The 22,524-nt window shown below is 60.4% G+C and overlaps 1 protein-coding gene across 7 annotated transcripts in view; it reads left to right on the top strand.

Moving 5' to 3' along the window:
* The window catches only part of KCNIP2 (potassium voltage-gated channel interacting protein 2), a 46,946-nt gene extending 27,117 nt beyond the window's left edge, over positions 1 to 19,829 (top strand). For 3 of the 7 annotated variants that reach the window (XM_063337734.1, XM_063337733.1, XM_063337732.1), the window contains exons 2-8: positions 15,122 to 15,246; positions 15,646 to 15,715; positions 15,810 to 15,880; positions 16,402 to 16,509; positions 16,880 to 16,984; positions 17,255 to 17,317; positions 17,647 to 19,827. In XM_063337734.1, coding sequence (XP_063193804.1) covers positions 15,122 to 15,246; positions 15,646 to 15,715; positions 15,810 to 15,880; positions 16,402 to 16,509; positions 16,880 to 16,984; positions 17,255 to 17,317; positions 17,647 to 17,694 — 590 coding nt within the window. In that variant the 3' untranslated portion in view covers positions 17,695 to 19,827. Of the gene's footprint in view, positions 1 to 2,127; positions 2,231 to 7,622; positions 8,203 to 12,059; positions 13,970 to 15,121; positions 15,247 to 15,645; positions 15,716 to 15,809; positions 15,881 to 16,401; positions 16,510 to 16,879; positions 16,985 to 17,254; positions 17,318 to 17,646 lie in introns of those variants that run through there. The other 4 variants (XM_063337736.1, XM_063337731.1, XM_063337737.1 and 1 more) reach the window with 4 other exon arrangements.
* The last annotated feature ends 2,695 nt before the right edge of the window (positions 19,830 to 22,524 follow it).

Below are 22,524 nucleotides of genomic sequence, written 5' to 3'. Positions count from 1 at the left end.
GACTAGCCCTGGCCCAGGCTGGGCAGACTCCTCTACCACTGTATCTGGCCAAAATTAGGTTGCATAAATAGCCCCATGGCGTGCGGGGCAGGCATTGGCCCTGGGAGCAGCTGGAGGCTCGGGGTCATGATGGCTTGCAACTGGGGCTTAGCAAGAAAAAAAAGCTTTAAAAATGCAGTCGGCATCCGTGGGAAACTTCCTCCGAGAGTGCAACAGGCCTGTGCCACCCCATCCCTGAAGGGACTGGCTCAGGGTGGGGGCAAAGCCAGGAGCCAGCCGGCTGAAATCCAGGCTCAGTGCCTGGAAACTCACCTCTTTCCAAGAAAAGGAAATGTTAGGTCGGAAAACTTCCAGCCTGAGGGATGTTTCCCCAGGGAGGACTTTCATCTCACTCCCCAAGCCACCTCTGATGCATTGCTGGCATCTTCTGCTGGTGTCAGAGCCTTGGGAGCGTGCCCCAGGCGGGCAGGAGATGCTGAGCCGGGTGGCACGGAGTTGCTAAATAGCCTAGCTATGCCATGACCTGGGACTGAGCCACCAGCGCTCTCTATCCCCTGCCAGGGGACAAACCTGCAACCTCCTGGGCTGGGAATGGGGTCCTGGTTGGGGGTCCTGGGTGTGGGGGTTGGTGTGGGGCAGCCCTCTTGCGAGATCTTGCCAGCATCAGCCAGCACCTCCGACATCCCCTTCCTCCCACAGGTGTCACAGGGTGATGTTTCTTCCCTTGGTGATGTTTCTTCCCCTGGTGTCATATTTCCCCCCCCACCACAAAGGCACCAGGGAGGAAAAGGGGCTTTCTGCCCCAGTCCTGTCTGCAGGGCCCTCTGTGGGGGCAGGATGGCCCTAGAGCTGGGCAGAGGGTCTTCCCCATGGTCTGGGTATGGCCACTCCACCTATACCTGGGGCAGCTGGCCTTGCTCCTGGGGGTGACAAAGCAGAATAGGGAGCAGTGGTGGCATGGGGACAGCCCTGCTCCCTGCCTGCAACACTGGTGCTGGACTTGGGACTGCTCTTGCATCATGCCCCATGCGGGACTTGTCCACCCAGGGACGGGCAGTGCCAGCGGTGTCTCCAGGGGCAGCCACGCACCCCAAGGGGTGCTGAGCCCTGGTGATGGGGCAGGGACCGGTGGGTGCCTGGCTTCCCGGTGGTCCCTGTGGTCTGTGATCGAGCAGCCAGGCAAAGGCTGGGATGCTGTTAAAAAAAGCATAGGAGCTAAATATAGCCCCGTCGGCTGTGTGTGGATGTGTGCTCGAGGCACGCGGATGCCTGGGTTCGCCCTCTTGCCTCCTGCTGCCGCGTGACCTTGGCTGGGTCCCTTGGTCCCACGGGGTCCCCAGCCCCTCTGTCCCCTCCTCTCCTGCCTGTTGCTGTGCTGCCTGCGGGTCTGGCAGTGTCTCGGGCATCCTACATCACAGCCCCCGCTCCCGGCCCATTCCCCCAGCCCTGCTCCCTGTCTCCCCTTGGCTCTCCCAGTGAGACAGGCGGACTCATCCGCCAGCTCGGAAATGGGGCAGCTGGACCTGTTGCCCCAGACCCTGCCCAGGAGAGGATTGTGGGGACCTTGGGGTGTTCAGCCATGGTTGTCCCCATGGGGCAGGTACGCGTGTGGGGCGCAGAGGACAAGTCTGAGTCATCCCCATCCTGGATGTTTAGCCAGTGCCCAGCGTCCTGTCCCCTCCCTGTGTCGTTCCCCCCCCGGGAACCGAGTGCCTTTTAATATCTGTGGCCCGTTTCCTTAGCAACTGCATTAAGCAAATCGATAGAGGTGGTGTCATTGGAATGGGAGGGCATGCCTCCTTCCCCTCCGGCCCCCCCATCCCCGCCACCCCCCCCACGCCTCCCTCCGCTTGGCCTCTCTCTGCTCTTACTTGCAGGCACGGCCCTGCTCTGCCTGGGCTGTCAGCTCCTCGAGCTGCCTGCCACAGCCCCATGCTGGCCCCTTGCTCGCCCACAGCTGATGGCGGACGCCCCTGAGTAGAGGGGTGACAGCCGATCCCCCCTTGGGGACAGCAGCGGGGGTCCCTGGGGATGCATGGTCCGGCAGTCGCAGCGCTGGGGTGAGGAGGCTCCAGGACGGCAGTGGGGAGGGGGTGGGAGGGGGTGGGGCCATGAGACACCCCCACCATGAACCTGGAAGGCCTTGAGATGATCGCGGTGCTGGTGGTCTTGGTCCTCTTCGTCAAAGTGCTGGAGCAATTTGGCCTCTTCGAGCCCGTGTCCTTGGAAGGTAACGGGCGCGGGCGGTGCTGGCTCCACTGGGAACATGGGCGGCAGCTGGTGGGTGTCCAGAGCTGCCCCCAAGGATGCTCTGAAAGTGCTGCATCCACGGGAGAGTCCTGGGACGTGGTGTCCATCTGCTGCTCATAGGGGCGAGCAGGGGGGTCCTGGTGCGAGGAGCGGGGTGTCCTGCCTGCTCCGTGCAAGGTCCCAGTGTCTGGGGACATGGGGAGGGGACAGGGGAGGGGAAAATCTGCTGCATGGTGGTGATTTTGGTGTGTGCTGGAGTGTCATGGACCAGGACTGTGTGTGAGCATGCAAGTGGGCACCAGGGTGTTTTCCAGCACCTCTAGAGGAGCAGCGTGTCCCCATGGTCTGTGGCCACCTCACCCTGAGCAGCACGAACATGAGCTGTCAGACTCAGCACCAGCCTGCAGAGCAGCCAGGGCCTGGGCAGGATGGGTGCCTGATGCATTCCCTGCTCCTGGCTCTTCCCAGAGTCCCCCCACGGCCCTTGGGCAGGGTGGGGGGACACACGAGCCGCTGCCCAGCTGGGCAGGGACCATGCAAAGTGCTGAGTGGTGTTGTGGGGCTCGCTTGGTGGAGCTCAGATCTGCTCAAGGGACTGTGTGGGGTGGGACGGAGGCCAGGACCGCTTGGTCGGGTGCTCCCTGGACTCCCAGGGGTGATGATTGTGTGGAAGGTCGCCCCAGCCCTACCCAGCCCCTGCCTGTGCCTGCAGACACCCATATTAAGGATGCTGCAGCCTGCCCGTCCCCGGGCATTTGGGGCACCCACGGGGTGAGGAGGTGACAGGCAGTTTGCCTGGTCCACTGGTGCCCTGGAATTGCTCCACTCTGGTTCTGCAGCACTGATTCTCGCACCCCTGGACTGCACCTGTGGGATGGCTGTGCCTGGGAGTGGGGAAGGAGGGAGGGGACAGATGGGGGCATCGCTCCCTGTGGCCCTGCGAACCTTCTTGCAGGACAAGAAAGCGTGGTGAGTGGGTTTTGTTGCTGCTTAACTGCTTTCCTTGTCCCAGTGCTCCAGCGGCAGTGCTCCTAGGTGGGTTGTGCCAGGAGGGAAACTGAGACAGAGCTGAACTAACTGCCAGGCATCCTGCCTGTGAGCCCCAGGGGGGAACATGTTGACTGTGCCCAGATTAGACCCCCCCTTCCCCAGTTCTGCTGGTAACTTGGGGGGTGCCTCCCCCAGACTCTGCTTGGTCCCCTTCCCTGTGCTTTTGCTTCCCTGTGCAGCTCCATGAAGCTCTGGACCAAAGGTGGTGGCATAGATTGCAGTGGAGACAGTGGGGGCAGTGAGCCGCCTGGTCCCTGCAGCAACCCTGCTGAGGGGTGCAGACAAGGCAGGGGCCACCCATTGGCCTGTGTTGCTGCTCCTTGCCTGGGACGTGCTCCTCCGTCCCCTGGGGCACACTCGTCCCCATGCAAGTGACAGGAAGTTGGAGATGGGGTGTCCTGCATCCAGCCTTGTACCTGTCAGCCAGCAGCCCTCCAGAGGGAACCGGGATGGATGGTGGCATGCCTGCCTCCCGTGAAGGACCAGCCTTGCCACCAGTCCTCTCTCGTCCCCAGGAGGACATGGTGTCACTATACAGCATGGGGAGGCACAGCCTGCCCTGTCCCACGATTGGGAGCTGTGGGTCCCCCTGGCCTGGCTGGAGATTTGCCCCAGCTGTGGCAGTGGGAGTGGGACCCAGGTGCTCCAGATTGGCAGCAATTGCTCCCATCGCCAAAAGGTGCCTGGAGGGGAGGGAAAGGTGTTGCTCAAGGGGCAGGAATCAGCGGAGGTTGAGCGGAGCTCTGGGTGCTGCAGGGGGAGTCCTGCAGGTGAGCGGCTGTGTGTTGGGATGGGAGTGAGATGCTGTTGTGTGGCTCACCCCCTCGGCTCAGGAGGCAGCAGGTAGGAGACTTTGCTCTCCAGGGAAGGTCCCAGGCAGTGTCTGGGGCTGGGAAATGCTGAGTCCCCTCTGGGGGTTGTTTACCAGCTGTGCCGGCAGCGGCAGCCCAGGGACCGCAAAAAGCCTGAAACCGTATACTAATGGCTCAGGTCTGCTAATGGACATGGGGCTCCGCCACTCGCTTCAGGAGTCATCGATACCGCCTGCTGTGCTTCCCCTGTCCCGGCTGCCACATCATGCTCTCCCTGCCCTGTCCCTGCCGGCCCCCTGCCTGTGGCTGTCTCTCTGCCCAAGCTGTGCTGGTGGTCTCCTGGGGACGGTGTGTGCTGGGAAGTGTTGTGCCTCCACAGTGATGGTCTGGGGATGGAGCATCTCCAGAGGAGACCAGAAAAATGCCTTAGCCCTGGGGAAGGGTTTGGTGGGAGCATCTTGCGGTGGGACCCTGTCTGACCTGTGGAGGGGAGGGGGAACAATGTGGGGGAACTCCAGGCTTTGTGGGTTCCCAAACTCAGCTGGATGAGGCCCCGAGTGACCCATCCTTCCATTTGGAGCTGGCCCTCCTCTGCGCAAGGGCTTGGATGGGAGCACTGGTTGTCTGTGCCCCCTTGCCATGTCCCCTTGGCACTGTCCCCCCTCGGATCCCGTGCAGCCTTGGTGGCACGGCCAGAGCCGCTGTCTGGCAGCAGCGTCAGAGCATCTCCCGTGGGCGCCCTGTGCTCCAGGGGTGATCAATGACAGAGCTGGTGTTGTTTACCAGTTGGTTAATCACTGATGGGCCACGTCACCCTACCAGTGTCTTGTGCCACCGTGCCTGTCTCCAGCTCTGAACATCTCCTGGCAGAGCTGCACATGCGCTGCCAAGCTGCCTGGGGGGCTCCCAAGCCCCTTGCCAAGAGCCCACTTTGGCCAAGCGCGCAGGAGGGGGCAGGCAAAGAGAAATGCTATTGATTTTGGCTCTTGAAGTGCAGCATCAATAATTCAACGCGGAGCAATCGGTCCCGGCTGGGAGGAGGGGTGGGCGGGAGGTAAAAGGCGGGAGAGCTGCCTCAGATGAATATTAGATGAAGCTGCAGATTGCTATTGGCGTGATAATTGGTGCCTGCCCAGGGCTGGCAGGGCTGTCCCTGCCTCGGCTGGGTCAGAGTCCGTGCATGGGGCAGGCAGGATTGGGGGTGTCGTGGAAAGCCCCTGACATGGGGTGGGCTGGCCCCTGCCTTCCCTGGGAGGCTGCTGCTGTTGCCCCAGAGCTGAGGATGTGGAGGGGGAAGCAGAGCTGGAGAGGGTGCCAAAGCCTTCCAAAGTCTGGGGAGAAAGAGGAGGGGGCAGCAGCCCGGCTGGGTGCCACCGGCACCCCAAAGGATGCCAGGCAGGAGGGTGGTGGCAGCGAGCAGCATGGCCACCTCCTGGTGACTGGCTCAGGGTGAGGGTCCCTCCAGAGAGGGAGCAAATGAGCATCCCTGCGGCACTGGCGATAGTGAAGCCCTGTGCCAAGCCCTGCTTTCCTCCTGCTTTCCAGGAACCCCTTTGGCAGGAGCGCAGCATCTTGGCTGCGGGAGGGACCAGCCCTTTGGTGTGTGGTGCCAGGGGTCCCTGGGCTCAGGGCATTATCCAGCCTGGTGGGTTTGACAGACCCAAGAGGTCAAGGCAAGCTGGCTGTGGGTGGGGTAGATCTCAGAACATCGAAATCCGGTGTGGGACAGCTTCAGGTGCTCCAGGTTGAAGCTTGGGGTTCCCTGGGGTGGGGTGCACCAGGGATTTTCCCGTGCACAGGGGGTTTAACCCTTCCCTTTCCTTTGCCAAGGGCTGGCAGGTTTTTCAGCTGGCTGTGGAGCTAGGCAGGGTTTGGTGGCTGAATCAGAAGAGAGCTGCTGGCTTATGGTGAGGGCTTGCAAAGCGGGAGGGGAAGGGGCAGAGGTGTGTGATTGATAGTCATGGCCAGGCTCCGGGTTTGCATCCCGGCATGGCCTTACACACCGAGGCATGCTGTAGCTGGGCCACATCCTGGGGTCTTAGAGAAGAAGGTCTGCTGGGGACCTTACGCTCCCCCCTGTGGAGCATCTTCCACATGTTCCACACCCAGGGACATCAGCCCTGGTTATCAGCGTGGGCACAGGATGGGCTGTGCTCTCACCCTGCCTGGAGAGGGTGAAGCTGGGGGAGAAGGGGACTTGGCCCTGGTTCCTTGGCTCTTGGCTGTGACCCTTGCGGCTGGAGCCAGGGCAGGGCAGCTCTCCCAGCACTGAGCTCCCCGAGGACCACAGCGCCCGTGGCACGCACCCCGCCAACCCTGACACTGCGTGGTGTCACGTCCCGCTCAGCCCAGCCAGACGTAATTAGCTTGTTGAATCTCTTCTGCCGCCGGCCTCGCGTTAATCACTTTTCACATTGCTTCTCTCCCAATTCCCTGTGGCCTGGCTTGTTCTTTCTGTTGCTGATGTGCCTGGAGAGGGGAGCAAGGGGACCTGGCCGGACATGGAGCAGGGACCCCACTCTGCTCTGTCTTGCCCCAGGGACATGCTCTGAGGCAGTGGATGGAAGGGCAGGGAGATCGCTCAGCCACAGGGAGGTGAGAAAATTGCAGACTGGAGAAAAAGCAATAAAGCTAGAGAGTAAGGGAACCTGTTGAGACAACCCTTCTTTGCAGCCCTGCTCTGCTGGTGGAGGATGAAACCTCAGAGTCCAATGGGAAGGTCTGGCTTGAAGCCGGCCTGGGGCTCTCTAGCATAGGCTTGTGTTGGGCTGCAGGGTGCTGTGAGAGCTCAACAGGGTCTCTTTCACCTCTCCCTTGCAAGGGGCAGGATTAGACCCCTGGACTGGGCACAGGTGGGAATAGAGGTGCCCTGGCCAGGGCTCTGTGTGGTTGTGGTCCCCAGAGTGCAGGCAGCAGGAGGTCCCACATGCTGTCCGTGCTTGGCTTCAGCATCCCCTCCCAGGGATGCAGGGAAATGTCTCGTTCCCCATGGGCCACTGCCCTGGGGCTTGCTGTGCTGCTGGAGCAGGGGGTGGCCAGATCAGAAGCAGTTTTTAGGGGACAGATGCGTGGAAAACTAGCTCAAAGAGACTTTCTAATAACCACTACTGCCAGGCTGGGGTCTCTGCCCTGCTGCCCACGAGGCAGGGCTTTGGATGGGGTGCAGAGAACCCCCACCCTGGCTGGCCGCCCTGCCACGCTGCCCTCCCTCCAGGGAGCACCCCGGAGTGGAATGGGGTGCATTTCCCTCCAGCAGCAAGCAAAGTACCCCGGGCTGGCAGCCCCCGGCTGCAGCTCCTCTACATGCCACGGATCTTGCAGATGGCTGTGACTTACTTGCTGTGTGGAGAGATGCAGATGTTCCCCCAGCAGGTGCAGAGGGAAGAGGTGCGGATGGCAGGTGTCCATGGAGGTGATCAGTGGACAAGTCTGAGCCCTGAGGCTGGGAGCTCCTTGTGCTGTGTTGTGGGTGCATGCAGGGTGGCGGCATTGCTGGGGGACAGGTTTGGTGGCCTGGGATGGGGCGGAGGTGCTGCGTTGGGCTGGGTGGCAGCAGTGTCCTGGGGGACTGTGAGTGATTGAGCTGCAGGGTCGGTGCCACCACATGGTGCTGTTGGGGTGGGAACCGGGGGCAGCTGAGCCTCCTCCACGCACCCATTGGTGCCAGCTCTGCACCCCTCCACAGCTTTCGGGGGCTGCGGGGTGCCCGTGCCAGGCTGTGTAGGTGCAGAGTGACAACAGTGAGGTTCCCCGGGGGAACTGGGGTGAGAGCTGGCCCCTAAGTCCCTTGGGCATATGCATGGGCTCTCAGTTCCCCTGCAGCCTGGGTGCCCTGAGGGACCCCAGAGGGTGCTGGGGCGGGAAGAGGGAGGGCCAAGGCAGGTCTCTCCTCCCCTGCCCTCCCCTCTCCTCCCTTGCTGGGTCTGTTACTGCCAGACCAGCTGCCTGCTGGGGCTGCACGTCTAGGGGATGTCGGTTGCTGGGGCACCCTGGGATCTGCAGGGGCTGCAAACGGTGGGCATCATCCTGCTGCTCTGCTCCAGCCTCAAGCTACTCCATGTCCTGGGCATCATCGACCTGGCCAGTGGAGGTGGGACAGGGGGATGGGGATGGGGTTGCGATGGGATGGGGCAGTTGTGGTGGAGGTGCTCCTCATTTCCCGTCCGAGGGGCTGCAGGGTGCTTGAGGGAGACTTGGAAGGATTAGTGTGTTTTGGGGCATTTTAGGGGGACATTAGGGTATGGGAGGGTGTCTGGCAGCATTAGGGTGTAGGGAGCTGGGGAAGTGAGGGTGTCTGGAGGTTGGGGTCGGGGGTGTTTGGGAGTGTTAGGGTGCTTAGAGGGCACTGGGGTGCAAGGGTATGAGGGCTGTTGGGGTGGGAATATCTCAGGGCATTGGGGTGCAGTGCTGTGTGGGGTGCTGGGGGCCTGGGACTGTCTGGGGTGTTGGAGTCTGGTGGCTTTGGAATGCAGGGAGCCAGGCTTTGTCAGATGATGGGGAAAAGGGCTGCAGGTGACTGGGTCTGGGGAGAGGGGTGGGAGCTGGGGGCAGGGAGGGATGGATGTGGAGTGATGCAGGACAAAGCTTTCCCTGCTGCCGCAGGAGCTGGTGGCTACGGGGGGAGCATGGCTAAAAGAGGCTGGAGCCCCCGGCCCCTTCACCCTCCCTGTGGGGTTGTGCCAGGGTTGGGGAGGGAAGGGGCTGCCGTGGGTGCTGAGCTCCCTGGCTTGGCAGGTGGGTGCTAAGGACAAGGCTGGATGTGGCCAGGCAAGAGGACTCGGAATGCGTCGGAACAAGGGATGTGGGACCTGTTGGTTGTGCCTGGCGAGGGCGGGAGTGCAGAGCACTGCACGGTGCAGCTGGCTTGTCTGCTTTTGCTGCTGTCCTCGGCTCTGCCACGGACAGTCCCGGCTCAGACAAGCGCTGCCAACAGACTGTGCATGAGTGCGATTTAGGGTTGTTTTTTTTTCTTGCCCCCAAGCCCTCTGCCTTCTGGCTGGTGCTGGGGATGCTGCCAGATGAAGGGGCTGCAGATCGCATCCCCTCTGGCGGCCAGATCCCGGGGTTGGGAGCTGTGATGGGGTGATGTGCGGCTAGGAGTGATCAGAGGAGCAATTAGTGACTGAACAGAGGGAGGGGAGGAGGCCACTGAGCCCAGGAGGTGCTTTCAACCCCCTTGTGATGGAGGATGTCCCTGAGCTGCCTGGGCTGTGGCTGAGGCATATCCAGGCTTCGTACATGTGCCTTACTGGGGAGGGTATGGATGATATCTGGGAAATGGCTATGCAGGGCACCAGCTCTCTGATGGGACACGCTGCCTGCAGCCAAGAGGAGCTGCTGCTCTGCTGGGGCATTTCTTGGGCAGTTCCTCTGGCACCTTGGATGCACCGATTGCTGCTGCCAGAGATGTCCCTGCCATGGAGGTGGTGATGGGAACAGGGCAGGATGTGTCCCTGCAAGTGGGTTTTTGTGGCACATGTCTGTCCCGGTCCTGCGGCCTTACCTTCTCCTTTTGGGGAGTCCCTGAGGTCCACTGTGCCTTTGTACGTGTATCCCATCCCATTCCTTTCTTGCAAAATTTTGTATGTAGTGTGGCCTGAAAAATTATTATTCTGCCAACATCTCCTCTGGGCACAGCCAGGCTGTCTGGGAGCGCTGTCACAGGCTGGGAATGGGAATGGGGACAGCACCACTGTGAGTCCCACTCTGCTCTGTAGCCCTTCTGGCCCACATCCCCCCTCTCCCCTCTCTGGCACTGGGGAGCGTCCCAGCTCTGAGTCTCTGCTGTCCCATGAACTTCAGGTCTTGCACGGCAGCTTTGCTGCTCACAGCTCCTCCAGCCCTGCTGGCTCTGGGTGTCCGGGCTGAGGCCACCCCTGTCCCACCCCCAGGACAGGGACTCTCTGTCCGTCCTCTGCCCCTGGAGATGCCAGCTGTGATTTCATTCCCCTAATGGATGACTGTCTGGCCCCAGCGGCTGCTGCAGGCACCTTGGCCCTGGCTGTGCTCAGTTCTGTCACCGCTGACTAATGAGGGTCATTTGCAAAGCTGCTGCTCACAGGACCCATCCTGACCCTCCCTGGGGCGGCCGGGGGAGCTCGCTGTCTCTTCCTCCTGCTGGCCTTCATTGCAGACCCCGGAGATCTGTGGTCCCCCTGAGCAGGAGGTGGCACTGCCCGAGGCTAGGTGCTGTAGAGGGGGAGCCGAGCCGGGGGCTGGTGGACCCCGCTCAGAGCTGAGCCCTGCACAGGGATGACCACAAGCCACAGGTGGTAGGGGCAGCTGAGCATCACTGCCTGGATGGACTCGGAGACATGTCCTGGCAGGGGGAGCTTGGGGATGTGCCTCTGGCCTCCCAGGAAAAGACGATGCTCTGGAACAGGATGGAGGCTCTTCTACTGAAAAGAGCATGTTCTGGGAACTGCTGACCCCTTCCCCATGCTCCCCTGGCCCTGCCCTGCCCCTTCTTCTGGCTCTATACTGGCTGGGGTTTGCCCTCCTGCTTCCCAGCCAGGACATCTTAAAAGGCAGAGGGGTCCTCTCACCCAGCTGCCTTCTGCCAGCCCTCCTCCTAGGGCATGGTGCTAGGGCAGATCGCCCCTGGGGTACCAGCTCCTCCTGACCTCACGACTGACCTGGTGTTACCCCATGGGGCCAAGAAGGGGCTGTGGGAGCTGCATGACCCACCCTCTGCCTGTTGGTGCTCTGCTCCCATCCTGGAATGGTGCTGTGCCCAGGCACTGAGCTGTGGACACTGGGAGGGGTCTCACTCATTGTGATGATGCGTTTATTGATGGGTTACTGGTGGGGAAGGTGGTTGGCACTGCCTGTTGGTTTGTTATTGTAGGGTCTTTTCTAGCAGGAGGGTGCTGTGGAAGGGATGGGTTGGCCTCCCCAGTCAGGGCACTGGTGGCTTTGGCTCTGTGGGGAGGGCAGGGACATGGTTATGCATCGAGTTGACCCCAGGTCCTGCTTTCTCTCTGGGGAGACCAGAGAGACCAGACAGACCAGGTTTGGGTCCTCCCTGGGAAGAGAGGTGTCAGCCCAGCACCGTGTAACCCCCCGACATGGCAGCACTGGCTGGATCCAGCCCCCAAGGGTACATCAGCTGCTGGTGGCTCAATACAAAGTGGTCCATGGCCATCCCAGTGGTGGTCACTGCTGGGGTTTGGGATCTACCTGCTGTGGGTCCCTTCAGAGCCAGTATCCAGCAACCTCCAGGATACATTTCAACAGCATGTGGAGGTGGGGATGGGAAAACCCTTCCCCTTTTGGTGCTGCCCAAGGATGGAGGCTCTGCTTGTGTGTAAGTGTGTTTTGAAGTCGCTGGGCTGTGGAGTGATGCATGGAAAGCGACAAGCCACTTAACCCGGCAGACCTCCTGCCGCAGATAAAACACTGCCAGCCCTTTCCGTTGGCTTGTTTTGTGCCAGCCACTTGATGGCTCTTGCAGAGGGGTGGAGGACAGAGTGACATCTGGAAAAAGAGCAGGCACAGGGCTTTGTGCTGCAGGTGTCCTGTGTGCTCAGCAGGACAGCACATGGCTGGGCTCCGCTCCCCATCTTCGGGCAGAGCTGCTTCCCAGTGCAGGGGAGCCGAGGGAGCCCCGGGACTTGCTCACATGGATGCTGGGGGACAGAAAGGAGAACGGAACGTCCTCCCCAGCAGAGCCCTCGGGTGCACCAAAGCCAGGACAGCAAAACCCCATCCCTGGTCACCCCTCTCCTGTTGTTAAGCTGCATGTGCTGAACGTGCTCCCTCCCCTGCCCCGGGGCCCCTGAAATCGGGCCCTCTTTAGTTTCCTCCTTAAGAAAACGCCCATGTTCTTTATTTTTTTTTTCTTTTTCCTTCTTTATAACAAACTAAAGTGTAACTTGCACCTGACCTGACCTACTGCACGTGCCTATACCTGCTGCCCCTGTGAGTCCAACCACAGTTTACTCTCTGTTGCATCTCTCTCGCTGTGTGGTTTCCCTCCCTCCCCTGGTCCATCACCCTGGCGCCGGCTGTTGCTCTGCCCGTCCCATCCCTTTCCCCTGGGCAAAGGGGCTGCTCCTGCCTCCCAGGTCTGTTCCCATAGTTCGGCTCTGCCGGAGGGACCTGGCCCCAGGGCATCCTTGGAAGGCTGAAAGGTGCAATTTCCCTTTCCCTTTGCAAATTAAAGTCCTGGAAAAGTAGCTGGGCTGAAATCATGTTTTAGGCACAACTGATGCCTGCTTCTAGGAAGGAGAAAGCCTCATTCCTCACCTGCCCGCAAACCCCAGAGCAGACAGGGGCCAGGCTGTGCTGCCAGCACCAAGATCCTGGCCCTCACCCTTGCCTCTGTCACCCTGTGACAAATGCCAGGGGGTGCATTCGTGCATCCCTGTGCATTTGTGTGTCACTGGCACCCTACTGTGGATGCTGTTTCCCTGGGGACAAGTTTGCCTTCTCTGAGTGGCTTTGTGGGACAATGACCTCCTGGAGCTGTTCTCCATCGCCCCAGGGTGATGGAGCTGCCTGCAGACCCAGGTCTTCCTCTGGGCATTGGATCTGGGTACCAAGCAGCACTATTTCCCCAGCCCCCAGGGCTCAGCTCAGCCCCACAAGGCTGAGAAAGCTGCTGGAGAAGCCCCATCTGCTACCCCCCTAGAGAAACCACCCCAAAACCAGGGCTCAGGGCGCGCAGGCATTGTGACCTGCTGCCTGCAAATGTCCAGGGCGCTTGGATCAAATGCTGTGACAGCACATCCCCAAAGGGACTTTGCACTTTTCATCCCGTCGGTGCCCCGTGCCGCTCTCTGCCTACCTTTGGGGGCTGGAGCCCGGCATGGCCTTCATCCCCCTCCCTGCCTGCAGCCTTAGTCCTGCGCTGAGTTTGCTGGCTTGAGACACTGTGGGAAGGGAGGGAGTGGGTCTGCAGCCATGGGGCAGCGCCAGCAGGGAGAGATGGGGCTGAGCAAAGCCACTGTGGTCCAGATGGGGGAATAGGGTTGGGGGGGGAAGGTCTGTGCAGCGAGGGGGCTTGCTGTTTATGCAGAGCCACTTGGAAGCCATGGCTACGGGCCAGGCTGACATGGTGAGCCCCTCACCCTGCCCCCATAGCCTGGCCGAGGCAAAGCCCTGAGCCCTGTTCCCCTTCTGGCTGTCTCGAAGCAGAGCCCTGGGCTGGGATCCCAGTGCCACGCTGGGGTGGGGGTGCACGCTGCAGTCTGGGCTGCATGGCTGGGTTCGGTGCATGCTTCGCGTTCAGCCGTCGGCTGCCAGCAGGATCAAACCCAGCCCAGAGCTCTGGGGAGGATGCAAAGCCCTGTCTCAGCCACAGGCTGGTTCTTGGGCTCCATCCTGCCCTGCCTCCCTGCATAGCCCCTTGGGGAGGGGAGGATCCCAGAGAGCGGGTATTTGGCCTCCAGGCTAAAGGGTAGCCCTGCCATCTCCTGGGTCTCTGGGCTGCTGGATGTCTCCAGCACACCCCGACACGTTGCAATGGGGGGTTTGTGCAGAGGTGCTGGGTGTGAGTAGCCCAGCAGGGTTGCCCTTTTGTCACCCCCTTCCTTCCCCAGGAGGAAAACTCCAGTGCTGGGTTTGTCCTGGGATGAAGCAGAAAGGCCGAGCAGAGCCTGGGCTGGGCTTCGCCTTCCTGCTCCTCCGGCGTCGCGCTGCATGTGCTGCCTCCGGCCCCGCTCGCCCTGTGCCGGGTGCCCAACCCCGCTGCCCACCGGGTCCGGGGGCCGCTGCTCCGTTAACTCTTCTTCTGCTTGGTGACTCCTTCTTTCTTCCAGGCAACCCGCCGGGCCAAACTAAAAAAGCGCTGAAGCAGCGATTCCTCAAACTGCTGCCCTGCTGCCGGCCCAAATCCATCCCCTCGCTCAGCGAAAGCAAGTGCTTCTTCTTGCCTTTGTGTGTGTGTGTCCCCAGCAGTGTTGCTGCCTGCCCTCCGCCCTGGCCCTGCCCGCGGGAAAGGGATGCCTCTGCCACCCCGCTGTGCTGAGGCTGGGACTGTCAGGATCAGCCCTGCCCCGGAGGGGTGCGATCCGATGGGCTCTACAACCACTTCTCTCCTTGCCTGCTTCCAGGCTGGTTTTTCCCCCTCTCCAGCTCCCAGGAGCGTCTCCCACAGGATGCTCAGCGGCGAGACCCGCTTTGGAGCTGCCTCGGGGCAATGGGACCCTCCTGGTGCTGGTTTAAGGGCTGGGAGGGTTGTTGCTCAAAGCTCGGTGTCAGTTTGGAGATGGAGATGTGATGGGGGGGGTGAAAGGGGCTGAGCAGGGAGTGAGCACAGAGCTGCCCAGAGCCCCCTACCCGCCCTGCACTGGTTACGCTTGGCCCCTCGGTGAGTCCGAGCCCCTGGCTGGGGTCATCCCCTGCCCCGTGGTGTGAGCTGATACCCCCTGGGAGAAGAGGTGAGTATGGAGGGGGCAAGGGCTGAGCTGCCCCACAGAGAGGGGGGTAACCGCTGTGGGGCCGCAGCCCCTCGGTTGCAGTGGGATCTGGGGGTGCTGGCTGCTGCGGGCTGGGGTCGTGCAGCTTGCCAGACGGTGGGGAGAAACCATCGATTAAGGCGGGGGCACAAGGGGCAGGGCAGGGTCTAGACAAGGCTGGGGGGGCATTTGGGGCTGGAGGTTCTGGGGGGCAGCACTCCTGCTGGACACGAGCTCCAGTGCAGCACACACCTGCGGGATGTCCAGGGTCTTGGCTCCGCAGGGCAGATGCCTGTGCCAGGGGAAGGAGAAGGGCAGGTAGGGGGGCTCTCAGCACTGGGGGGCTTTCACGCCCCCCTTCTGCCCAGCCTGTGCTGTATGGGAGGCTGGGGGGACTGTTGCCCAGTGTCAGCTGCTGGTCTGCCCCCAGGGTGTCTCTGAGTGTCCCCTGCTGGCATATGCCCAACTCTGGCTGAGCAGGGTACCCCAAAAATGTGTCACCATGGATGGGGTGTGCTGTGCAAGGTGCATCTCCTGCCCCCCAGCACAGCAGGGCATGCAGGACGGTGCTGGCCTCAGCTGCCCTCTCTTCCCCTGGGTTCCTTGCAGACAGCGTTGAGGATGAGTTTGAGCTCTCCACCGTCTGCCACCGCCCCGAGGGGCTGGAGCAGCTCCAGGAGCAGACCAAGTTCACCCGCAAAGAGCTGCAGGTCCTCTACCGAGGCTTCAAGAATGTGAGTACCCCTCGACCAGCTTTGCTAGCCTCCCCCCGCTGTAACGTCCAGCTCGGAGGATGCTTTGCGCCCAGTGGTGCCTGGGGTTTTCGGGACCTTGGGGTTGAAGTTTCTATCAGGCTATGGCCTGATTCCACTTCCAGGGAGCTCAGTGGGGTGGCCTGACCCTGTGCTCCATCCCTTTGGTGCAGAGAGCCTCCTCCCTGGGTGCCTGGTATGCAGAGCCCCTCCAGCGAGGGGTGCAGCCCACAAAATCAGGGAGATGCTCCACACAGCCTTGCCAGCCACCCCACCAGGCAGTGCAGGGCCAGGGGGCAAGGCAAGGGAGCCACAGGGATTTAGGGGGATGCTCGGCCCCTCCCCACAATGGGGAGGTGACAATGTGGCTTGCCCTGGCAGGAGTGCCCGAGCGGCATCGTCAATGAAGAAAACTTCAAGCAGATCTACTCACAGTTCTTCCCGCAGGGAGGTGAGTGCCTGCCCCCATCCCCATGCCCCGCAGGGGTGCCTCCGCAGGGCGGGGGGTCACACAACACCCCCTCACACTGTCGGTCTCCCCGCAGACTCTAGCACGTACGCCACCTTCCTCTTCAACGCCTTCGACACTGACCACGATGGCTCCGTCAGCTTTGAGGTGAGCTGTGGCCGAGGAGGGGATGGCAGTGGGGCAGGGAGGGCACGTCCCTTCAGGTACCACAGGCTGGGCTGAGCAGTGTTGCTGTTGCAGATGGATGAAGAGCTTCCCAGGGGCTGGTGGCACTTATTAAATTCACAGAGGCAGCGGAAAAACAGTGAAAAGCAACAAAAAAGGGGGCTTCCTATATTTTCTGGCTAGTGTCTTGTAGGTACCCAGACTGGCAGGCACAGCCATGGCTGCATCTTGTTCAGGCTTTGGCTGAACAGCAGGTCCCAATGCATGTTGTCCTCTTGGGTGCTGTGACCCAAAGAACTAGTGTGGGACATATTTGGGGACAAGCAATCGATTTTCCCCAGGCTCTTTTTGATACTCAACGTTTCCCTTGTCAGCTCTGGGGCATATCTGCCTTGGGTCTGAGTTCTCCCTCTGTGGGAGGGACAAGCAAGGTTCTGCCTTCTGTGTCCATGAAACCCTTTGTAGCTGTAACACCCATCCGCCTGCCTTGTCCATCCTTGCAGGACTTTGTGTCTGGGCTGTCCATCATCCTGCGGGGCACCATTGATGATCGCCTGAACTGGGCCTTCAACCTCTACGACCTGAACAAAGATGGCTGCATCACCAAAGAGGTGGGATGGGGGGGTCTGGGCTGGTACCTGGGGCCAGCGCAGGTCTGTGCCCAACAGGGTTGAGGGCAGGACTCAGGGGCATTGGCTGAGCTCTGGAGAAGAGCTGGCAGGGGTCAATAATTACTGAGCTCAGCTTTGCAAACAGGTCCCTCCTGGCACTGGTGTGTCTCTGGGGTGGATGAAAGGTGTAATGCTTTGGGTCTCCATCGCACCTGCAGGCACACACACATGGCCCCACACCATGCACGGAGCTGGCAGAAACGTGCGTGAGAACCCCACAGGTCCTTCAGGAGCATCACTAAAAGGGTGTGGGTTGGGGACTAGACAGAGGCAGAGCCCCATGTTGACCCTGCAACCCCCTTCCCTCCAGGAAATGCTGGACATCATGAAGTCCATCTATGACATGATGGGCAAGTACACCTACCCAGCCATGCGGGAGGAAGCACCCCGGGAACATGTGGAGAACTTCTTCCAGGTGAGCCGAGCATGTCCTGGGGAAGCAGAGCTCCAGCACAGAGCCGGTGGCTGCCCAAAACGTGGCATGGTGCAGGAGAAAACACGCACTGGGGATGAAGCAGGGCTGTGCTGGAGCCAGGGAGACATCCTGGTCCTGCTGGGTGCTTGGGGATGGCTGGGGCAGGGGTGCGCTGTGTCCAGCCCCTGTGGGACCCAGGCAGGTAGTGCTGGGCTCTCCCTGGGGCTGGAGCTCTCGCTGCCATGCCCTCCGTGCTGTGCTTGTCTGCAGAAAATGGACCGAAACAAGGATGGCGTGGTGACAATCGAGGAGTTCCTGGAGTCCTGCCAGAAGGTAAAGCTACCAGCAGCACTGCTCTGGGGCTGGGCCACCTCCCTGTCCCTTGGGGACCTCTGTCCCCTCACTGGTCTCCTGGCAGAGAGGGGGTGAAGGCAGGTCTCCAAGGAGCAAGGCTGGGGCTCTCCTTTGGGAACCATATCCATGCTGGTATCTTTGTGCGGATGAGAGCTGTGCATCTCAGTAGGGCTTGGAAACTGCCTGTAATCCCTGGGACTCTTGTCCAGGGGGACAGAGCTGCCACGAGGATAAAGGCAGGTTTGGGGGGAGCTGCCCAGGTTACTGCTCTGTGCCCAACCCACCTGTTCCCCACCTCCTTCTTGCAGGATGAGAACATCATGCGGTCCATGCAGCTCTTTGACAACGTGATTTAGCTCCCGGACCTGCCTCCAGCTGAGCTCTCCTGCCACTGGGCCCAGAATTTGCTTCTCTCTCGACTTTTCCTTTGAGCCTTCTCTCTGCCGGCTGCACAGACACCCCCACAGGAAGGAGCCTCCCTTCCCAGAGATGTGGTCAGCGGTGGGATCTTCCCTTCCCTCTGGGCTGGCTCTGCTTTCCTCGGGGGACCCCAAGCAGGTGCTCCTGGACATTGGAGCGTGGGCACGCCTGGCACGGGGCGAGCGTTTGGCCCGGATGGACCTCCCTGCACCCCTTCCTGGCAGGGAAGCCGCAGTCTCGGGCTGCAATAGAGGCTTCCCACATGCACAGCACCCCGTGCAGCCATGGCTCCCCCACCCCTGACCCTCCCCAGCCCTGGGAGCCCCCAGCCCCAGCTCCAGCCCAAACCCTCCAGCGATGCTGTCTAGAAACCAATAAAGTCTTGCAATGGGCGCCAGTGCCTCGGCTTCCTCCCCTGCCCCAGCTGTGCCCTGCTGCGGGGAGCATGGATGGCATGTCGGCCATGAGCCACTGGCCACCCTCCTTGCCCAGCCCCTGGGCCGGTGGGTGGGCAGAGGGGCTGTGCCTGGAGAAGGCAGCCACACAGGCACTCGGGGTTCATCGCTGTATGAGATGTGGGGGGTAGCCTCTGATCCCAGGGGGCCCAGTTAGACCTAGGAGGTCCATCCTGACATGGGGAGAGGGGAGACTAAAGGTGCTTTCTTGTGGCACTGGTCCCCCAGGATGGAGGATGCTGGGCTGGGAGAGCTACAACCTCAGCCCCTGTCCCTTGAGTTTGGGGTGCTGGCACACAGGGGACCTCAGGGACCCACTTTGAGGCTCCAGTGGAGAGACACCCTTCCCACCCCTCCCTGTGGGCAGGGCAGCCAGTGAGGACAGGGCGGCCAGGATATGGGGACACATGGAGGAGGGAGGTGTGCCGGGCTCTGGCGGCCACCCCGGCCTTTAGGCGTCATGGCCACGCAGCATCGTTTGCTGATGACCTTCCCCTGCTTCCGTGCCCTGACCCGTCCCAGCCCACCTGCTGCCTGGGGAGCCAGGGAGCGAGCAATGGGGCAGAGAGGTGGCCCCAACAGGCAGAGCCCTGTGCTGGGGACATGGCTGAGCTGGCAGCTCCCTGGGGAGAAAGTCAAGGCTGGGGCCAGCCAGGAGTCGTTGCTGTGCTGCCGGCGGGCTGGCGAGTCACCTCGGGGGAGGTGGGCTCAGCCCTTTCTCCTGGCACGGCCATGAGAGAGCCAGCCTGGGGACCCCAGGGGTGGAGCCAGCACCCTGGGGCTCCCCACGTCTTTGTCACCACCAGCTCCTCAGAGCTGTGTGTGTGCAGGCTGACCTGTCCTGCTCACGTATCCCTCCGAGTTGTAGCTGGGACAGTGATGCCCATGGGCTAATGACCCCATGCCAACCCCAGAAGCCCCTCTGTGCAATCCCACAGGCCTTGGGAACGTACCTGGCCCCAGCAGCCCCTAGCTCTGCTGCTCCAGCCTCCGCATCCTTAGCAGACAAGGGCAGCCAGGGCTGGCCTGAGCTGCGGCATCTGGGATCAATGGGGCGGGGGTGAGCAAGGCCAGTACCCATGCTGGGCCAGGCCCCAGACCCAGGCCAAGCCCCTGGTGTCGGAGCCATTAGAAACAGCCCCCCCCAGGGCCCTGAGCTGAAGCTACGGGGCTGCTCCCCAGCAGGACTGTCCCTGGCCCAGCCCCTGCAGAAATGATGCGGTTTTTTTTAGGTTCATTCAACACATCGTTCATCTCACAAGTCCTGTTCCTTGGGTTTGCCGTGGGGCTGAGCTCCCACTTGCAGTCTCCCAAGGGTGGGAGGGCAGGTATCCCGATCCTTACCCCTCCCGTCTCCTTCCCCCCCAGTCCTCCCTCTTCCCAGGCTCTCTGGGGTACCCACCGGCCACACGGAGCAGATGCTGCCTCCTCCCTCACGCTGCAGGTCGCATGGTGTGACCCCCCACCCCCACCCCCCCACTCCGGGGCATGGTGACCCACAACCCGCTTGGCATCTCCAGTCTGTATATTTTGTATTATAACAATAATATGGGTTAAAAAAAAAAAAAGCAACAAAAAAACCAATAAAATCTAACCACAATCGCTATGCACACCACCGTTAACATCTTTGCATCTGTCAGTCGTCTGGTGGGGGATGCGGGAAATAGGGTCCGAGGGTCTCCGCAGAGGGTTGGCAGTCTTTTTGGGATGCTGCAGCTGCAGGTTGCTCTGCATGGGTGCTCTGGGAGGTTGCTTGGGGGACAGGCTGCACCCTGAGCTGGTCAGGGTCCCAAACAGCCTGGCCACGCCATCGATGGCCCCATAAATACAGTCTTTCCCCTGCTAAGAGGCTTTAGGCTAACAGGGTGACACACACATACTGAGTGTGTCAGGTCTCAGGAGTGGGGCTGTCAAGTGTGTCTTCAGCTCGTCAGGAGATGCTGCTGAGTGAACCTGAGCTTGGGACCAGGTGGCCCTTGTTAGGATGGGTCATTTAAGGCTGAGCTAACAGGTAGATGGTCAGCTACCACCTAGAAGAGGTAGGTATGGACTGGAAAGGGATTTTTCTTAGGGATGTGAACGGATGGGCAATCACTGATCCTTGGTAAAACACAGCCTTGAGAACTGGGAAAAATGGCTTGAAGCAAAACAAAGAAGAAAAAAGAAGCAAGTGAGTAAGAAATCAGGAGAATAACAGCATCACGGACCTGGTGTGGGACAGTGACACCTCCAGCGTTATGCAGTCTGTGGTCCAAGAACTGAAAGCTCCGTGTGAAGAGCTGCCTGGAGACCCAGAGATCTTAAAATAATGGGCTTTAGCTATGGGGAGAATTACCATCATGGGACTGGGAAAGCTGCGAGTCTGCTCTTTCCAAAGCCTCTGACTCCCCAGGGACCTTTTTGACCTGCTGGCAATCACCAAGGTCTGTGTACAGCAGTGTGAATGAGCCTGAGTGCATTTTCCCCCTCTAACCCACCCTTCCCAGTATATCCTATCCCCCGTGAGCTCTGCTTGGCTGGTTGCTATTTTTGGGCAATGTCATCTGTGAGCTTGACGTGCCCTCTTGTGGCACAGGGATGTTGTAAGCCACGGGTGGGGTCCCTCTCCCCAGGGTGAGGGGTAGGGATGACAAGGGGCAAAAGGGTGCTGTGGGGCTCACTCAGCCCTCAAATGCCACCGCAGCCTTTTCATGCCAAGTGGGAATATATTTGTCCAGGGATCGCAGCCGGTAGCTATGGGGTGGGGGGGATGGCTGAACCTGGGAGTCAAAAAATAATCTCTGCTTAGCTCCACCCTGGGGCAGGCCCTCGGGAAAGGGGCTGAGGGCAGGGAGGACTGGATCAGTCCCTCCAGGGGTGTCATCAGCTTGTCAGGAGAAGCTGCTGTGTGAGGCAGGGCTTGGCACCAGGTGTCCCTTGTTAGGATGCGGCATTTAAAGGTGGGTAACAGCAAAGTTGTTGGGTCTATGCTGAGAATGGAGGTAAGAGCTGATGGGTCCTTAGAAAAGGGTAGCCTTGTGTTGTTTCAAGCCATTTTTTTCCCAGCTTTCAGAGGAAAAAAGAACAGTGGCTATGTGGGAAAACAGCTGAGCAACTGGATGAGGCAGCTGATGCAGCCTGGGGCAGTGATTCACTCCAGCATCCCGAATGCTGCCTAGAAACACAAGCATCTTGTAAAAGGATGAGATCCCAACGCTGGGGGAATTGTCACCACAGGATTATTTTGGGATGATCAAAGCTGTGAGTGCAGGCCTGCTTTAGGGTCCCTTCTGACCTACCAGCCAACTGTCCAGTTCTGCACGCGGTGGTATGAGAGTACTGAGTGTCTTCCACCCAAAGTCTGTGCACTTCTCCTCTCTAACACTTCTGTAAAGCTTTGTTACGTATTAATAAATTTAGCTAGTTGCTATTTAGGGGCAGCAGTACAATTTCTATTTTTGCTCTTTGAAAGCTTTAAATTGGATGTGACGGTAACTAGAGATGCTCCTTGGCCAGGGTCTCTGCCGCAGCTTCCTGAGCATGGGTATAGGTGGAGCCAGAAACAGACCTGCCTTGAGTTTCTCATCACGCCAAAATATCATTGGTAGAAATAAGGTTCAAGAGCAGGAAACAGACTTCAGAAAATACCAGGGAGGGGTTTGGGAGAGCTGAGTGAGCTGGGTAAGGGTGAACAGTGCCCAAATCAGCAGGGGATATGCTTTTAATCAGTTTTCACTATTTTTTTTTTCAGTTTTGGCTGACATGTGATGTAGCTGCTGTGATGTCTGACACTTTTCTCAGCTGCCCCCCGCCCCCCCCCCCCCCCACCCGCTGGGGTTTCCAGCAGCTTTTTGCTCACTGGTTTCTTGTTGGCTGGTACCTGCCGTGGCCTCCCCAGCGCTGGGCGTGCTGGAAGGATTACCTCCCTGGCCTCATGGGAGGTCTTCTGCTCAGCCCTCTGCTCTGACTCATGCTTGCGGGGGGGGAGGCTGTTGCTTCTCCAGAGCTTCTCCCTGGAGAGATGCCGTCTGACCTCAGGCCCCTTCTCTGATTTACTGAGATGACCTCAGCTTCGCAGCCCATCCTTCAGCATCCTCGTAGACCCTTCCAGGCGTGGAAACATCTGCGAGCGCAGCCGGGCTGTCCTGGGAAGGAGCGACTGTAGAGGCATCCCACCCGCGGCCCCTTTCCGTCCTGCGGCAGGGACGGAGCAGCTCGGTCTCCCATCCGCGCCGCAGCCCCACCGGACCCTGCTTAACTCGCGGGGCGTCGCCAGAAGTAGGTCACGGCTCAAGGGAAGCCCGCGCGGCCGCTGAGTTAAGCGAAGCTGAG

The sequence above is a fragment of the Chroicocephalus ridibundus genome, chromosome 6 (genome assembly GCF_963924245.1).
Source record: "Chroicocephalus ridibundus chromosome 6, bChrRid1.1, whole genome shotgun sequence".
Taxonomy (NCBI): Eukaryota; Metazoa; Chordata; class Aves; order Charadriiformes; family Laridae; genus Chroicocephalus; species Chroicocephalus ridibundus.
This window is presented reverse-complemented; position numbering and strand designations above follow the sequence as displayed.